Source organism: Solanum pennellii, chromosome 11 (assembly GCF_001406875.1).
Source record: "Solanum pennellii chromosome 11, SPENNV200".
NCBI classification, from domain to species: domain Eukaryota; kingdom Viridiplantae; phylum Streptophyta; class Magnoliopsida; order Solanales; family Solanaceae; genus Solanum; species Solanum pennellii.
This window is the reverse complement of record NC_028647.1, coordinates 44631735-44651723: the sequence shown is the minus strand read 5'-3', so window position 1 is coordinate 44651723 and position 19989 is coordinate 44631735. Positions and strand designations below refer to the sequence as shown.

At 33.7% G+C, this 19989-nt stretch overlaps 1 protein-coding gene and 3 pseudogenes across 1 annotated transcript in view; 2 read left to right on the top strand and 2 right to left on the bottom strand.

Moving 5' to 3' along the window:
• Positions 1–4676, bottom strand: part of LOC107004594 (SCY1-like protein 2) — a 34461-nt gene extending 29785 nt beyond the window's left edge. The window contains exon 1 of the mRNA XM_015202855.2: positions 3981–4676. Within this exon, the coding sequence (XP_015058341.1) occupies positions 3981–4481 (501 nt within the window). The 5' untranslated portion in view covers positions 4482–4676. The remainder of the gene's footprint in view (positions 1–3980) is intronic.
• Positions 4677–5098: 422 nt separating this feature from the next.
• On the top strand, positions 5099–7798 carry LOC114073891 (annotated as a pseudogene).
• Positions 7799–8184: 386 nt separating this feature from the next.
• On the top strand, positions 8185–11110 carry LOC107004384 (annotated as a pseudogene).
• Positions 11111–12390: 1280 nt separating this feature from the next.
• Positions 12391–13247, bottom strand: LOC107004449 (annotated as a pseudogene).
• Between the last annotated feature and the right edge of the window lie 6742 nt (positions 13248–19989).

The window sequence follows — 19989 nt, the reverse complement described above, 5'->3', positions numbered from 1 at the left end:
GGGAGTCGAACATTATTTTTTCTTGTTCTTTTGCAATTTATGGGCCTTCAAAAGCTCTAAAGTTCCTTTCCTTCTATCAGGTTCACATGACAACTGGAGACATTTTCATGCTCTATGCTCCGTAGCCAGTCCAGCTCCACATTTTCAGCTCCACAAGAGATGTTCTGCATTCCAAGCATAGCTGACTCCAAACGATGCACTTTTTTGTTTCTACGGAGCTGACTTTCCCACTGGTTGCCCTATGTCAATACAATACCTCTTTTACATGAAAAAAGAGCAACTATAGCCAGGGGTCGAGCTAAAGTTTTACGTGGGGTTTCGAACAAACCCAGTAGCTTTTGCTCAGACGTGGTATTTGTACTAGAAAAATCAGTAAATATCCATAGTTGTTTAGGTGCAAAGTACAAACCACAAACAAACAGAAGTATTGGTTCGGTGGTAATTGACAGGCAATCAAAGTCCTCAATTTTTGTGAACTATGCGATCAAACCTCACCTGCCTCAATTTTTTCCTATACATATTTTTGTTTCTCCTCTCTTCCTCTTATTATTTTTTAATTTTATTTGCCTATTATAATGTATAGTAATTTAATGAAAAGTTGATTTCTAATCTTTGATTCTACAAATGTCTCATATTTTGATCATTTATAGTCAACTTTTCCTGTTTTGGTTCCTAAATTTTATCGGCAAAATCCCTGACAATTTTCTAATTGCTTACCTTTAAATATGTACTATACCATATACAATCTTAAGGATATATTTTGTAAATAAATTACTTTAAGATTATGTACAATTAAAGAAGTTTCACTACTGACATATTCTTGGTTCTACAAGTATTATCCTTTTTGTTTAATGTGTTAGTGTTGAGGGTAAAAATAATTAATTGGACTAGACCAAGAAGTAACTCTAATATTTACAATTGCATATGTTTATATGAGAGACTCCACTCCTCCATTATGTTTCTATCAATTTATTTAGTATGCATAATGCACATTATGCAAATTAGGTGCTTGAGAAGCTTCCTTTGTGCTTTTCTTTCAACAAGCTTTACGACTCGTTTTGTGAGTTGTGATTTCATCATTGTGATAATTTGCTGACAAGTGATAATTTTGTGACTTGAAAAAAAAAAGATTGAACCTAGAAAAGTCATAACGAATTATAAGATAATCACTGTGAAACATACAATTTGAAGTGCAATTTGTAATTTTGGTGATTATCAAGATCTTCAGCAAAAGTTTATATGATCGATATTCATTCAATTTTGTAAGGATAGCGTTTATATACTATATAGTGTTTAAATAGTTCATCATTTGTTTAACGTGTACATTAAATATTGGTAATTTGTTTGTTTTTCAGTTTTGGTTAATAAATATTAGCTTGAGTTCACTACCTTTTCTTAAAATATAGAACCCACAAAACTTCGGCTCCACCTCTGACTAAAGCATCATCACATGCTTTTTCTTTGATCAGTATTTTACAGTGTGATCCAAATCCAATGTATATAACAAAGTCAATATGTACACATCATATATACTCCATCCCAAGCTAATCAAGGCCAAATCTATGAATCCTTCTATATTCTTATGCTCTATTCAGGCCAAATCATTCCACAACTAATAATTTGTCTTTTAAGGCAAAATTAGGTGTTCTCAACATTACATGCTTATACCTATAGTGAGACGTAAGTCTCCCACAAAACTCAAATACTCCTTAAACTGTGTCTTCCCATTTTGCAACCAACAAGAACTTGTTCATCCAAATTGTGTCTTTCCCACTTTGCCACCAACAAGAACTTTTTTGTCCGTAGAGGATGACAATGACTTGTGGTGATAGGTGAAGAGGAATCTCCACATCAATCTTGACTCCAACATCTGGAATCATCACATATAATTATGATAACCATATGCACAGGTTGAAGACATATATCATGTGCTCGTGCCAATGTGCTCTATATAGATACAGACAAGGACACTCTTACAAGCACCACTAAGATCTATGTTGCTCAGACTATTCAAAAATGTCGACGGGTGCATGTCGGACAAAAATAGTGTATTTTTAAAGGATCCGACGCGGAGAGTCCGAGCAACTTAGACTAAGATAAATTTCTTAAAGCTAAATTCAAACCTTCTCTCCACTAAATCTCTCCAAGCAATTACAACCTATGACCACATTCAAGCTCTATATAGTGAAATTCTTTTAAAAGAGAGTCATGATACAAACGTTGTTGCCCAGCTAGACAGAACATATGTGCCACAAAAGCAAAAATTAAAATTTTAATGACATCAGACGAGCAAGGAAAATCTTCTGCTGATACAACCCATCCCTCAGAATCTTTTTTTTCTAGCATATTTGAAAGCAGACCTTACAATCAACTACTTAAGCATCACTTTTGGTCTAATACAAACCATCTCTAGCTTTCAGAGTCAATCTGACATCTTGAGTTAGTAAATCTAAACATTTTGTCCAATGATAATAGTCCTGCATGGCTGGAGTCGGTCTATATCTACTGTAAAGTTTGTATATTGCACACATAAACCTAAAATAATGTATAATATCTACTATAAAAATGACACATAGCTAGAGTTCCTTCTGAGCTAGGATCAAACTCTTCCTTTTAGTATTTTGGGCCGTGTAGTAGGATAGTAAGAACCTGTTGAACAGGGCAAACTATTTCCTAACTTTGTGTGAAATTTGCTTCCCTTGTGATTTTTGCTACTCCCTCCATCTCAATTTATGTGAAGTAGTTTGACTGGGGGAAGAACTTGCAATGTTCCAAATCAACCCTTAAATAAAGAATTTTACATAGAAAAGTACAATTTGGACTTTTTGTTAAATAACTGGGACCCAACAGATCGTCATTAAATATTTGCGAAATCAACAAATCTGTCATTCTTGATGGGACTGACTAAAAAGGAAAGTGTATCATATAAATTGAAACATAGGGAGTACCTTTTTTTGGTCTTGTTTGGTGTATCAGTCTAGGCACTCAATAGCTTTTTTAATCAGTTACTAAGGAAATGAAACAACGTTACCATCATGTTTAGTTACTCAATTAGCTAAACATCAATCCCAAAGTACTTGAGAGAGCTTCTTCATTTTTTTACAAGAGTGGTCCGGATCCGCTTATGCGCGCCTCGACTAATTCCATAGGAAACCTGCTACCTCTCACAAGCAACAAATATCAGGTAACTCTGCCTATCAAAGCTAGGACAAATGGGAAGAAATTGCCTAGTGTTTTTGTACGCAGCAGGATTTAGACCTGAGACCTCACCACTTCATTGACCACTAGGTCACACCCTTGGGTGTGGTTGAGAGATAGTTGTTATCATCACATTATTGCAACTCGAAAATCTATACTAGTAACCCACTTGTTCTTTTCACTTTTTTCTTTCTTTCTGTGATAAAACCACAATGTAACTCAAAAACCCATGTAATGACCAACAAAACTCAAAAAAACTTCAAACTTGCCAAGAAAGATAGATAGCCAAAACTAAAAATTATGGACCTTCAAAGAACAAGAAAAAACTTTTGGTCTAGTACAATGAGTCCCTAATAGCCTTGGCAGTGAATTTTACATCTAACTATATATGATAGTCTAATACAAACCATCCTTAGTAGGCGGTAGTTGTCGGAGTCAACCTTACATCTACTACATAAGTTAGTAAATGGCACCCATAAACCCAAAGTAAACTAACTAAATAAGTAAAAGTGAACTATCTACTTAGGAAATGACACAAAACGTTAATTAGGCCACACCGTCACAGCATGATAACATACTAATTACAATCTATTTTCTCTCTTCAGTTTTTTACTCTTCTTTCCCAGTGATAAAACCACAATTAACTCAAAATAGAATGACACACTTAAAACACCTCAAATCATCACAATCACTATTAAAATCCAAACTTGCCATGAGAAAATCAAAGAAATATGCAGTGAATTACACAATTATCCAAAAGACAGTCAGAATAACATGATTACCATTCCTTTAAGCTCTTTGGGAACTTTCTCAATATTCTCCAAATCCCCCAAAGCATTAGCAGCCGAAGCAAACAAGGGTTCTGTAACCATAGCCATACCATTTTTACTCTCATCAAGTGCCTGCACTACATGAACAACCCCAGGATGCCTCAACCTCACCAGCCGGGAGGCATCAGCCCGAATGATGTCAAAAAACGAGTCTTCAGCGGTCTTGGATAGCCCTGCCCGTTGTCGTGCCTCGGAAAGAGCTCGCTTATCAAGAAGCCAAACACAAACGTTTGGGTACACGGCGTGGCCATCTCGGGCCTTGGCCGAGTACAACTTCCAAGCTAGGCCCGGTCCGGCTGACCCGATCTGATCTAAGAGATCGTAGTCTTGTAAAGCTCTGGGTAAACCAGAAACTTCTTGTACGGTGGTTTGAACCGTTTTCTCGATCACCGCTGAGGCTTTAGCTGAGGCTTTGGCGAAGGCTTGGGTTAAAGTTTTCATGTTGATCGACATAATTGATATAATTTGGTAAAAGTCTACGGTGGGAATTTGGATCGTCAACGGCGGCGTGTGGCGGTATTGATGGTGATAGTGGTGCTGGTGGGGTGGAGGAAGAAAAGGAAGCTGGGATTGGAAGTTAAGGAAGATGGGATCCCAACAACAGCCTTTTGTTTTCTCACTCCCTCTCCCTCTCTAGAATTCGTTTTTCTCTTTTATTTTTATTGTTATACATCAAAAATCAAAATTACTAATTAAATTAAATTAAATTAAATTAAATTAAATTAAAATTAATTAAAATTGAATTACTCCTTATGAATCAAACTAGTTATGAACAATCTTGAGGTCACGGGCCAACAGTTATGGAAAAATTTAGTGAAAATTACATAAACAAAGATCTTTTATTTTATAATTATCAATTTTAAGTATTATTTTTGTCAATTTTTAGCTATATTAACTACAAACAATTTTAGAACACATTTATTCCTTTTTTATATAATTTTTAAACCAAGTAAAAACGTATTCGCTCATAAGTCATATCCTCTCTCGCTCTTTTCTTTCTCCTTTTCCTCGTCTGTCCAAAAAATTAGGATTTTTTGTTCTTTCTTTTTCATTTTTTGGCACAAATTTTAATGAAAGAAGGTAATGGAAAATCTCTTAGAAGAAATCTGCGGCTAGTGAGGAATATTGATATTTAGAATCCGAAAGTTTATAGAATAAGTCGAAAGAAGCGTCAAGTTTCGTCTTCTACTTCTATGGATGAAGTTAATGACGGTCCAAGTTTTAGTTTGAAAATCTCACAAATATCGGGTGAGAAGAATGATGAGGAGAAGAACAATGAGGAGCAGAACAAGAAGCAAAAGAAAGGTAAAAAAACGAGTTAAAGAGGATAAAACACTGAAGAAATCGAAAAAATTGTGTTAATTTGGCATCTACGTCGAAGAAACTCGTGGACAGTGATGATGATTTTGAGGATTTACCTCCTCAATTTCAGTCAAAAAAATTGAAAATTAAAGTGGATTGGAGAAGAAAAAGTCGGTGAATGATGTAAAAACACGAAATCGTTTACCCAAAAGTGTCATTCTACTAGAGAGTAGATATCTGGTATGTGCTAGTAGTATTTGAATCTATGTTTATGGATTTTTCTTAGTTATTTGTTGTTTAGCAATGGTTGTATGTTGATTACTGCTTGTTTTTTAGATGTAACATGTGGAATTCATATTTAATTGAACTTTAGTATGACCAGCAAGTGAATAGAGCAGGTAGGATTCTAAGTGCTGACCTTATCTAGGTTGGAATTTGAGTGTCTTAGTGTATTGAATATAGGATAAATATATTAAGAGGTTATATATCAGGCTCATAGTTGGTTAACTACTAAAGTTCCTGAATGGTGCACCATGAGATTATAGCTGATTGGGTGACCTTTATATCAGCACAAATTCAACAACATAGTGTACCTGTAAATACGAAATAACAATAAGATGCTTAGTAGATCTTATGTCCTCCCCAACTTAAAATTTCTACTTTCTGACATTGTATTTTGTAGCATATCCCTTTATCCCAAACCTCCCCCAAAATCAAAAAAAGAAAAGAAACAAATCAAGTTATGAAAAGTATCTCTAGAGATCTGTCCAATTCCACGTTACAGAACATTGTCATGTTAGTTTGTTATTGTCTTACCAGTGTTTTTTTACTTATCATTCCTTCTCAATATGATTCTAAATTAATAATTAGATTTGACCATTAACTTGTTTATTTTAGTTTTTCTTTCTGGTGGCAAATTGATTTGTCTTATAAACTGCATTTCTGTAATCTTTCTAATCAACTTTGTGAATAGCTCTTAGAGAGGAGAGTAGGCTTGTGAATGTGTGTTGTATTGATGTTGCAGTTCATTTAGGATAACAAACTCAAGATCAAACATGCATCCTCTCACTGCCTTAGTTTTCCCCATAAACTTTTCAAGGGACATGAACAGATATGAGTTGAAACCTTTAACAATATCATGCATTGTTTAGGCTGCTTGAGTTGAAGTTGATAATTTGTTTCTGAATTTGAAACCAGAAGTGGTCATTGTTGTAATTCAACTTTAATTCATCTTTTATTCAACTGATTACTACCTTTCTTTGACACATAGTATGTGAAATTAATCTTTAATTCATCTTTAGTATGTAGTAACACATTTTTAATTCATGTTTAATGCATATGCAAGATCGTAAATTCTGAAAACATTCGAATGTTGTGTATATTCCGAGTGGGTGGTCATCTTACACTAATTATAGTGTCATTGAACAAATCAAACTATCTTTATCTGATAAACAACTTGAGTTGTTTAGGAATAGATGTCATGGGTACTTTCTTAATTTTCCAAAATCGATCACACAACTACAACTTATTCATTGTCTTATAAATAGAGAGTTAAAACACACACCGAATGATGTTTTGTTGTTGAAATAAATAACAAAAAGTTGTTTTTTGGTCTTAGAGAATTTGGGATAGTTAAGGGCTTAAACTGTGTTAGTGATGACACTTCTATCAATGATCCCAATCTAGATATAGTTTGATGGGTAGTTATTTCCTGGAAAAAATGACAGTTCCAAAGTGTCATCTACGTGCACTATTTTTAGCTAAAAAATTCATAGATGATGACTCAGCTGTTTCATTGGTTGTTCTATACTTCATTAATAATTTTTTAATTTCATATGAGGACAACGAATACCAAATTAGCAATAGAGATTTTTACCTTATGGAAAGTGGAAAATTCAATTCATATCCGTGGGATTTAGATGTCTACAAAAAGTTGTCTGATTCCGTGAGACATGAGCTTAAGTCAACACATAAGTACTATAGAATTGGTGGCTTGCTTCTTGCTCTTCAAATTTGGATATTTGATTGTTGTTCAAAGGTTGATGAAGATATAGCTATTCGGGCTGCTGACTCTATTTCAAGAATCTTGAATCGGAAGACAATTGCCGAAAGTCCACAACTAAAATATATTGAGAAATGTCTCTTCATGACTACAAGAAAAAGGTATTTAGACAAAGTTAATACATTTTATTATATTGTTTATTTCAACTCAAGTTACTATATCTAATTTTATTTTGTGTATTGGTGTTCAGTTTGAGAACATAGTGGCTAGTGAAGATGAAGTATCCAAATTCAGGCTTTCTGAACCTCGTGATTACCATGCTGAAATTTTAAAATTGGAGCCTAAAGGATCAAGTTATGATCTAGACATTTTGACCAATGAAGTCATAAAATTGAGAAAAGAGCTTGTAAAAGTATACACAAATTCGACTTTAGGCTTTTTATTCCAAAACTGTTATTTTTTTTAATATTTGCGTTATGGTTTAATCTCTATTAGGTGAATGAAAATAACAAAGCGCTTGAAGAGAAGATTGATTTAGGATTCAATCAAATCAAAGAATTTGTGGTGAACTCAAACAAACAATTATTAGAGGATATTTCTTTGTTGTTTCCTAAGAGTGGTGGTAGCAGCTCTGTTATTCAAGAAGTCAGGGAACCATCTAAGAAATAGGCTGGCGAGACATTTTTGGGTGGATTAGATTTTAATGGAGGTTCGTTTATATTTTCAGTACATTTCTGTTATATTCATAATATAATTTTAATATATAGTCTAGTAACTTCTTCCAGTTAATCTAGAAGTGACACGAATTAAATATTTCATTTTTCAATTAATTTTGATATATTTTTTTATAATATGTTAAAATCATATATAACATTTTCTCCCCGTGTTAATGTATCTATAAGTGAATCGAGAGGGAACGATGCTCATGTTATGGGATCAAATCAAAATGAAGAATCTCAAGTGCTAAAATCTTTAGTTGAATTTGTTGATGTTGAAAATTTTGAAAGAGTATCAAGTAAAATAGGTAATGAAGGATTTTATACAAATATACATATTTCAATACTTTAATTCAATTATGTCATTTTAAATGTTCTTGTTATGTACAGATGAAGATGTTGCAGGAATTGCTATTGAAAAAGTTCTGTTAGAGATTGTTGCTGATATAAATGGTATTAATTTTCTTAACTTCAACTAAACTTCTTTCGTTTTGTTTTGATACCATTATTAAAATATTTATTTTGCTTACAGTACAAGAGGCTGCTGATGTAAATACAGTTGGGGCAAAATCTGATGGTAATGTTGTAAAAGAAACCAACATAAATAAGTGTTGCATCTGTTGATTGTAAATTAATCAATATATCTATTATATGCAGATGCAACAAAGGACTGTCAAAAACCTTTGCATACTCTTGATGACTTTATTCTACTTGATAAAGATCTTTCTCAGATCAATATGACTGAAGAATCTTATCTAAAAAAAAAAGAGCCCATGTTGATCAAAACAAAAACAAAGTGTCACCAAAGAAACGTGACAGAAAGAAAAATCCAGAAAAGTTAATAACATCTCCCTTCACACAACATTTCGAATCTAGAGGAACTTTATGTGTTACACGTCAGGTTTTGGAGACAAAACATCCTTTTTCATATATAACCGGAGGAGATAATGAATCCGATTTGATCGATTCATTCACTAAGTGGCTTTATACGGGTAAAAAAAAAGGTAATTCATTTTGAAGTTTTTTGGATAATTTTCCTATTCATAATATATACAAGCTCAATTCAACTTGTGGAACGCTACCTCTTCTTTAGTTTCGTATTTGCCTTTTTTTTAGTTGTTGCTGTCTCAATTTTGAGTATTTTTTAATTTTTGTTCTGTTTTATAAGGGAAAGAAATCTTATACATATGCTCTTAATGTTATCAATCCAACATTTGAATTGGGTATCTGTACGGTAGATGAAAGACTCTGTTTTTCAAATTGGCACATTTTGGACAACAATGGTGTGATGAGGTTTGTTATATAAATTTTAGTTGGACGTTAATATTTCTTTGATTTTTTTTCATTTCTCAATCTTGAGTTTGCTTTTGTCTCTTCATAAGAGTACTTCAAGGATATTCTGTGATTTTTTGGAGGAAAAAAAGGTGTCTTTTGATACTTTTAAGTTTATTTTATATTATCAAAGATTCATCTGTCTAATTTTCTTCTTCGAAGATGTGAGATGTTTGATTTTCTTGTTTTGACTATTAAATGCTTTTTTCTCATGCATATAACTAGTTTATCTTGATGAAGCCTAGTTAATGTTCGTAGTAATCTAGTGGTATGCAATTTTCATTTTCCTCTTTTTGGCCTCATTTCTTGCAACTTTCTTTTGTTTGAGGAACTGTTGTATTGTATAGATCTATAAATTGATGGTAGCTGGTTATTTCTTCTCCTACTTTTTTTACTTTGGAAAAAAATGTGTATACCAAAATTACAAAACCCAACTTGATGGAATATGTTGATTTCTTCATATATTTGATTCTTGGAGCTAAATATCCTCTTTTTGTTGTTGTTGTTTTATATTCTTTGGTTTATCTAATCCTTTTTTCTTTACTGCTGATTCTTAGTTAGAACATAAATTTGACAGATTTGGTTTATCAAGACTGGAGTTTTTTTAGGATAGATTGCATATAGAAGGACTGATTAGTGATTATCATAAATTTGGATCAAGTACAGTACTGATCTTTGGACTTTGAAGACAAATAGTTGCTGCAGAACCATTTAACAGCAATAGTGTACGCCTCTGTTGACTGAACTTTTCATAGCATTAATGATTTAGCTATGCCATCCCTTGTTCTTTGGCACATTATGTAGTTTTAGCCCAAGACCTTCTGATAGTTAGCCAAAAAGAATTTTTCCTAGTTTATCTACATGATTTGTGTACTCAACGTATTCTTTCCTGGTTAATTGAATATTTGTTTGTTGAGACTGTTTTTTTCTTGCATTTCAATTTATTTTTTTGCAGTATATTGATGTCATTTTCTATTACCTAAGAAAGAAAGGAAAATATGAAACCAACAGTAATGTTCGATTTACGACGTCTGATTGTGTTTTCAAGAAAAAAATTACTAATGCTTTCTTTAAACTTTGTGATGCTCATGAGGATAAGAAGAACTTTAAAGTAGAAGATTTTGATGATATTGCCCGGTATATATGTGGACGTCAATCGTTGGAAAGCACCCCGTGGGATAAAGTGGATTTTATTCTTATTCCACTAAACATTACTGGATTTTTGTGGTGTTTGATATTAGGTAAAGGTCTTTGGAGGTGTATGATTCATTTCCGGCTAGGGGTGAGGTGAATTTAGAGGTAAAAAATATTGTTGAGATGCTTTCAGTTGTTTTACCATATTATTTATGTGTGATCAAGTTCTATGATAAGCGTCCTGAATTGAAGGCAACACCAAAATACAGTGAGATAAGTGAGTTCGAGAAAATTGAGTTTCATTTCATAACTAAAGGTGTTCCCAGACAACAAGAGGATTCACTGTAAGTATTATCAAATAGGTATTTTTTTGTATTAAATCGATATTTTGATAACAATTTTATATTGAATTTTGTAGTGATTGTGGAGTTTTCGTTGCTGCATTTGCGGAGTTTGTGAGTAATTGCCAACATACTCTAAATCAACAAGTAAAGGCAGACATTCTCCGAAAGATATTTGGTGCTATATTATGGAAATATACAAGAAGAAAGCAAGCGAGTGACCTTCAAAGTGAAGAAGAAAGACTAGTTAGATAAATGAATATAGTTATATTAGTTAGTATGACTATGAAAATTATATAATGTAAAACAATTTGTAGTTACTATGGCTATGAAAAACTATATTGGTCTATTTTGTTAGTGTTGGTATTATATACCTAACTGTGTTGTTTATATGTAAGTCTTCTATTTGAAGTTGTTCCTTCTTTGTGTCCTTATTGATGTTGTCATGGTAATTGTTTCAGGATTTTCAAGTGAACAGAGCATACTCTACACTAACCTTTAAAATTTCCACAAGTGAATTAAACTTGAATTAACACTATATTACACAAATGCTAACATGTGAATTAAACCTAAATCAAAGTTGTATTTACACAAATGCTAACAAGGGAATTAAAATTAAGCTAAAGTTGCATTACACAAATACTAAAAAGTGAATTGAACTTTGAATTAAAGCTATATTACACAAATACTAACAAGTGAATTAAACCTGAATTAAAGTTGTATTACACAAACGCTAACAAGTGAATTAAACCTAAACTAAAGTTGTATTACACAAATACTAACAAGTTAATTAAACTTGAATTAAAGTTCATTCTTGACACATAGCCGAAATCATTGCAGTACAAGAAATTCTATCTCTCTTAGACATTCCATCAAACAATACTCTTGCACTGCAAACATCACCACACTTAACATACATTGTAATCAATGCATTAACGACATCGATTTCCGAATCATAGCTGAAACGTATTACATGAGCGTGTATCTCCCTACCCATTCTCCCATCAGGCTAACCCCCACAAGTCCTCAAGACACAAGGAAAATCATAGACATCAGGCTTAATTCCAACCCACAACATTCTTTGATACAAATCCAAAGCCTCATTAAAATACCTATTTTCACAAAAACATATCAAAAACACATCCCTTTCCTTCATTTCCCAAAAACATACCAAAAACACATCCCTTCCTCCATTTTCCCAAAAACATACCAAGTATCACCCAAATTCCCCAACCTGACAAACATACTCAGCAAGACATTTCCAAGCCTCAAGCTTAACTGGGTCATTCAAATTAAATCTTACGGCAAAAAGAAATTAAAAAATAAAAAAATAAGATTCCACATTTCATCTATATATCATATCAAATGTAACTATACACATAGAAACATTCCAGTAAACTGAATAACATGAAATTGCACAACTAAGAACGCATTCTATTAAACTGAATAACACGAGATTGCGGAACTAAAAATATAAATCATATAACCGAACATGATCCAAATTTGTAGAGTTAATGGGCTTATAAAACAAACTGCTAAGGCCTGACATTTTTGCAAGTCTTCCTATTGTGATCATGTTGTCCACAATTGCTGCATGTAATTTTCACCTTCTCGAATTCATCTTCTCTTAGTTGAGTATGTGTTTTATTTTTTGGCCTTCTTGGAGGTCTCTTTTGATGAGGTGGAAGTACAACATCTTCAAGAACATGTGTTGGTGTGTTCCATATACTTTCATTTGGCAGGGGATCCATTTGAAATTTATATGTCAACAATAAATTTTTCTTGTATAGTAAGTCGAACAATATTTCTCATAACCAGTGTGTTTTATTGTTAAACGGCCAAAGCATGTGGACATGGTAACTCATCCAATTGAAATCTCCCACATGTGCATGTACGTTGGTGAAGACATACTGTGAATTGTGTAATACCATCAAGTACGGTATACACATATTTATTTGTCTCTACAACCTATGAAAAGGAAAAAGATATATTCAAGAGAGATGTTAGATATGAATCCGAAGTAAAAATACTAAAAAACAAATTAGGCATACCTTTAATTTCTGTGATGCAGTTTTATTGCGCCGCAATATATTTCTCCAAGGTGAAAACCTGAAACTGTCTCCTTTGATCTGTTATTGTTATTCCATTTTTGTACAAGTTGTCTGATGAATTCCAAGAGTTGCAAGACTGTAAGAACTTTGGCATGTCTTGTTCGTGAATTGACTGATTCTGCTATATTTGACGTCATCATCCAAATTCTGTTTACTTCAGCATGCACATGCGACCATTTGTTGTATCCAATGTTCAACAAGTAATTTTTGATCCTCTTATATATCTTCTCAACCATTGTCATACATTGATTAAATTTTGTCATAGTGTGTGTTTTCGCCATAGAGTAGAACAACTCAGTGACCCTTTGTTGACTTCTTCTGAAATTTTTCATTATGTTTTGCAGTAAGTGCCACATACACGGAAAATGAGGTACTTCATCATAAACTATTAAAACTGCCTTAATAATGCTTGCATGCCTATCAAAAATGATGCACATCTTTGGTCTTTGACCGGATGCATCTCTGAATTGCTTAAAAAATCACCTTCAAGATGAATCATTCTCTGAATTGACAATAGCATAAGCAAGTGGAAATATACTCCCTGCACCATGTACACTTTGTTTAATACAATTTTAATACATTTTTACTACAGTTATAATTCACTTTTAATACATAGTTCAAAAATTCAATATAGAAAACACTAGTATAATATTCGAAAGTCTGACTTGCTGCATCTAAGGTATTAGTGGTTAGCAGTGTCCCTTTGTATGCTCCTTTTAATAAAGTTCCATCAACAACTACAATTGGTTTACAATATTCCCATCCTTTTATCGAGGTGAACAAAGCTACAAACACATATAAAAAACGGTCATCCTCTGATTTGTGCAATCTTATATGAGAACCAGGGTAAGTTGCCTCTAGTATGTGAAAGTAGCTTGACAACTTTGCATATGATTGAATTGGATCACCCCGGATTAATTCAAGAGCTGCTTCTTTAGCTCTCCAAGCTTGCATATATGTGACTCGCGCACCATATTCAGCTAACATGTCACGTTTTATGTCTTTTGGTGTGTAAATAACATCTGGTTCAGCACATTTACCCACAATAATACTCCCAAAACACTCTTAGTTGCTAACCTTTTCGATAATGAATTATGTAGCAACAAACATATGTCTTCACTTTCAAATTCTCTAATCTTGAACATTTCAGATTTGTTCAAGCTTGAAGCTTGTAAAATCCAACTGTAGCTTTCTCCTAGGCACTTTATCGAATGGCTGTAGAAAAAATATTAACACACAATTAATAATTTAACGTGACTTGACTTTAGGTCTTACCTGATTACGCTTAATCTTGTTGTCTTGAATTGAAATGATTAAGAATGGAATGCCTTTTTAGTGCACTGGTGAGGACATATTTATTCTTATACACCTGATCTTTCTCAAATAAAGAGTTATTAGGATTAACAATGATGCCTGGTGCTAATTCTTCTAGCTCATCAACTTCCTCACATGATCCGAATCCAATTAACCGTATTGCTTCATCAATACCATTAAATGTATTAGAGAAGTATGAATTGTGTATAACCCTCATATCTCCTGAAGTGTCTGTGTTAAAAAGTGGAATGAGTGCAGGATTAGTCTCCGAGTTGACTGGTTTAGTTGTTGTGACACATAAAGGGTATCTTGCCATATCTCGATGTTCCTTTTTTGTTTCAATATATATCTTTACCCCCATATCATTATGAATTTTAATTGGAGGAGACCTTTCATCAATTTTATATTTGATTTCAACCTTACTTGTTGATGTGTCTACTGACAATTGAGTAGCAATTGTAGAAACGAGGGTGGAAAATGTTGACTCTGTGTTTATCAACACACCATCTGCCAAGTAGTTAATATATTTGTTGCTCGGATCCCATCGTCCATTGAAGTAAAGCATCACCGCTAGATTAGTCATATTTTTTTTTGCACATCATTAAAAAGTGTATTTACTAAATTTAAAAGACTAGAGAGAGACATATAGACTAATCTGCTAGAAGAGCACCACTTTGCTAACAACTAAATTAAACCTGAATAAAACTTGAAATAAAGTTATATTAAACAAATGCTAACATGTGAATTAAACCTGTATTTATTGTGATCATGGCTTGCATATAAATAAGTCAGAAATTGAATTATACAAATGCTAACAAGTGAATTAAACATGAATTGAAGTTATATTACACAGATGCTAACAAGTGAATTAAAACTAAATTGAAGTTGAATTACACAGATGCTAACAAGTGAATTAAACCTGAATCAAAGTTGTATTACGCAAATGCTAACAAGTGAACTAAAACTGAATTGAAGTTGAATTACACAGATGCTAACAAATGAATTAAAGTTGTATTACACAGATGCTAACAAGTGAACTAAACATGAATTGAAGTTGAATTACACAGATGCTAATAAGTGAATTAAACCTGAATTAAAGTTGTATTACATAGATGCTAACAAGTGAATTAAACCTGAATTAAAGCTGTATTACATAGATGCTAACAAGTGAACTAAAAACTGAATTGAAGTTGTATTACACAAATGCTAACAAGTGAATTAAACCTGAATTAAAGTTGTATTACACAGATGCAAACAAGTAAACTAAAACTTAATTGAAGTTGTATTACATAAATGCTAACAAGTATATTAAACTTGAATTAAAGATGTATTACACAGATGCTAACAAGTGAATTAAACCTGAATTGAAGTTGTAATACACAGATGCTAACAAGTGAATTCAAACAGAATTGAAGTTGTACTACACAGATGCTAACAAGTGAACTAAAACCGAATTGAAGTTGTATTACACAGATGCTACAAGAGATCATACTGATTAGAGAAGAGAACTGAATACCAGACACTCACAAGAACTTGAATCAAATGAAATCTCAACATAAATCAACAAACAAAAAGCCTTCCACACAAAAAGAAGAAATTAAACTTTTAAGACCACAATTGCAAGTGAACATTAAAGGATCAGTTAAGTGCAAAGGAGACCAACAAAAACCGCAAAGTGAAGTCCAGCACCCTAAACGAACAGAGCTTACTCAACACTAACCTTTAAATTGCAATGGCGAGAGAAAATTGAAGACCGGCACCCTAAACGAACTGAGCTTACTCAACACTAACCTTTAAATTGCAATGATGAGAGAAAATCAAAGTCGCCGGAGGGAAAATTGTAGTCACCGGAAAGGAAATTTCAATCGCGCGAGAGAAAATTTCATGGGAGTGAATCGCGGGCATAGGAAAATTTTGGGGCGAGAGAAAAATATGAAGTTGAATATTCAATTAAATTGACATTTATCGTTAAAAAAATAATGTTGACAATTATGGTAATTATTTTTTAAAAAAGTAGACACACAAGTTATTTCCCCAAATATTTATTGTTTAAATGGTGTAACTAAATTATGTAAGGATCAATGTGTATCCAAAAATTCAAGTTCTGATACACTATTATCAAAGATCATCAAGTTCGCAATACTTATTTCAAATGCAAAGTTTAAGCTCAAAATAATCATCCGAATGCCCTCACACAACTGATGATTTCATTCTCACACATGATGTTAATCATTTAAGGTTCGAGAATCAGATACAACGCTCACTCTCAAAAAGAGGAACACAATGCATGTTTTCACCCATAGGTTTACCCGTATTTTCTTATCAACATTTGTTTCAGCTTTCTCAATATCAAAAAGGTCTTTTTAAGGCTTGTAATGGGGCTGAGTGTAAAGGGATTATCATTTAGGCTTAGTGACTATGACCCTCATAAGATGTGGTGCCCATAACACTTCCTTTCCTTTCTCACATCAAATTCATTAGTGTTTACAAGTCATTCCTTTATTCACTTTCTCAAAATATGTTGGGAACTATAACATCTCACAATTTGAAATAGTTAAGAACTGAAAATAGTCATTTTTTGAAATAATGAAAAATCTTGAAATTTGCTTGAGCCAGGAAAAATGAGTTTTTTGGTCAACTTCAAGCGGCCATAACTCCTAGCTCAAGATGAGTTAGGTGTATTTCCAGATATGGTTGGAAAGATTCCAATGCAGCCGAGTTTACGTGATTTCGAGTTCGTATGAGTGAGTTATGCCCTTTGGAAGTTGGGTTGTTCAAATAAGGAAATGTGGAAATCCGGATTTTAGTAGGTTAGTTTGGTATTTTTCTTACCCTTTTATTTTAATTCATTTTTGGTAATTAATTAAGGGTCTAAGTTGAATTAGATCAGTTTACATTTTTACCAAAAGAGTTAGGGTTTTGAGAGAAAAGAAAAGAAGAGGAAAAGGAGAAGAACGTTCAAGATTCGTCAACATTATCTTATGGATTTAATCGGCGGTGATCCCTACAAAGGTATGGGAGATCACATAGAGTTAGGTCCATTCACCCACGCGCCAATCATGTTTAGTTCATCGATTTTTGTCTTAAAGGAGTTAGACATTGAGTTCTTGAGTTATGTTTTCAAATTGTTTTTCATTCTTGAACGTACCTATGATTGATGGGTTTTGTTGATGCATTCTAGTGATATTAAGATTCGTTTTGGGTAAGATTATAGTGTACATTGTTTGGGTATCTGACTCTAAGAATGTATTTTAAAAATTTGATTTATAACGATTTAGGATTAGAAAATTAATTGAAAATTTTTGTAAGTATACCTAGTTAGGCGCGGTGCGCCCTATCTGCGCCAGAGGTTCTGGGACGGTGCGCCTGCAGTTCACCCAAATGGAGCCTTTCATGACGTGAATTGGCCTTTTCACTCAGCTTTTGTCATTCAGTCAGTTTATGCCTTTCTAAAGTGTATTAACATGTCACATCCAGGAAGCACCCCCTAGATGTAACCGGCGTCTTCGTCCTCTTTGAGGACTAAGACTAGTCTCTTAGCTTATATCATTACATTCATAGGTTAAAAATGCGGAAATTTTTAAAACATTTCATTACTTGTACTTTGAGGTTTACATAGACCTCTATATACACATAATATTTATATCGAGTATATATAGACCCTTCGTATAAGAAGATTACACAGTCCTCTACTTTTATTGCACGTAGATATATAAGATATAACATAGTCTCAAATGGATGTCTCGTCTCATCTCATAACCATCTAACAAGAGCATGATAATTTGGGCCTAGCCCATACATCAATGTAATAAAGCCACAAATAGGTTGTACAATGTTTAGTACTCAAATGAAAAGGAAAGAACATAGAAGTCTTAAAACTAGAACAACTTCATAAGCTTGATAATGACATTGCCCTCGGAAAGTGAGGACCTACCCAACTTGGATGAGTGAGAGTTCCAAGTATTCCTTCAAAGTCATCTCAAAAGCCCTTCAACGACCGGAACCTAAAATGTTTGGGGAAAAGGGAGAAAATAGGGTCAGTACACCACTTGTACTAAGTATGAGACCAAATGCACACATATCATGAAATCATGCTAAAAAGGGACATTTCATTAAAGCATGTAATTTACTTTGAAAAGTCTTATTCACGTTCAGGAAGACCATACCAATTAATAAGTCATATTCATTAAGTCAAAAGCATGTACATCACAAGACAAACGATGCTAAGTCTAGTCAAGCCAACATGCATATCCACATAATTTGAGCACATAATCTAAACAACCTTATTATCAATGTTGACACCCAATTTTGACCGACCTTTGACCCTTTTTAGGAATACTATTAGATTAAATACGTATTTTAAACTTTAAAATTTTTAGTCGACTTTGCTTGAAAATTATATATATATTTTTAAAATATTTTAAAATTATTAACGAATTTCAAATGTTTCAAAGTTAAATGATTTTTACACTTTCCTTAAAATTATTTAAATTCTAGCCTATTTTATTCTAATTTCTTTCAATTCTAGCCACTTGAATTAGAGTTTTATTTCATAGCCATCTCTTCCTTTCAATTCTAGCCAATTTTAATTGCAATTTTAGCCATTCCGTATCTAACTCATCTAATTTCAAGAAATCATCTTTTGATCTCATCCGTCTATTTAATTAATAAATCCTAGATCGAATCCTAACCCTTCATCTCTATCTAAACCGACGGTTGTGATTAAATCTCCCATTCTCTTTCTTCAACACAAAAGACCCTAAAACCTAAAAATTATTGTCACTCTCTTCCTCCCCCTCTCCAAGCCGCCTCTCCTCTCTCTCTTCCCCCCCTCTCCAAGCCGTCTCTCCTCTTCCCGTTCCTCTCCTCTTTACAGGCAGCAGCAGCCGGCGACCACCACCAGACGCGACAGCAGCCGGCGACAGCCACCAGCAGCTGCAACAAACAGCGCACGCAGCAGCGACCGCCGGCGAAACCAGGAGCAGCAGCAGCTTCTCTAGCAGCAGCGACCGCCGGCGAAACCAGCAGCCATGGCGAGCAGCAGCAGGCGGCGCCGCTCCTTCCTCCCTCTCCCGTCATTCTCCACTTCTCCCCTCTTCTCGTCTCCTCTTCTCCTTCGTCCTCTTTTCCTTTTTTCTTCTTGCAGGGAAGCAGTCCAACAACAGTGACAGCAGCTCCGACAACGCCAGCCAGCAGCCACTCCGACCAGCAGCTATGGCGGAACGCCGGACGAACAGCAGCAAGGACGTACAACAATGATTCCGGCCAGCAGCTTGACGCCATCCTCACTTGTACCGGGAGTTTTAAAGCTTTGGCTCATTCAAGACGGATCTTCACAGATCCGTCTAGGTTAGTTTCTGTTTTAGTTTTCCATTATAGATATTTAATTTGCCTAATGTATGCATGTTTTAGATAGATTTTGCTATGAGCATGAGAATAAATTATGAGTTGCTTGACCTTATGGACTGTTCTTGTTGATTTTCTCTTGAAAATTTGCAAAGTACATGTGTTTTAGCCATGTTGAAAACAATATTGTATAATAATCAGTTCATGTAAGTCTGCTAAATGTGATTTGGGTATTGACATGCTACTTGTATATTGGTTTCACTTTGATTATTATTTGTTATGATAAGTCTTGTAATTTTTAATAGTAGTTGCAGATTTCTTATATCTTTTTAAACATTATTGTCATTTTAATTGATTATTTTA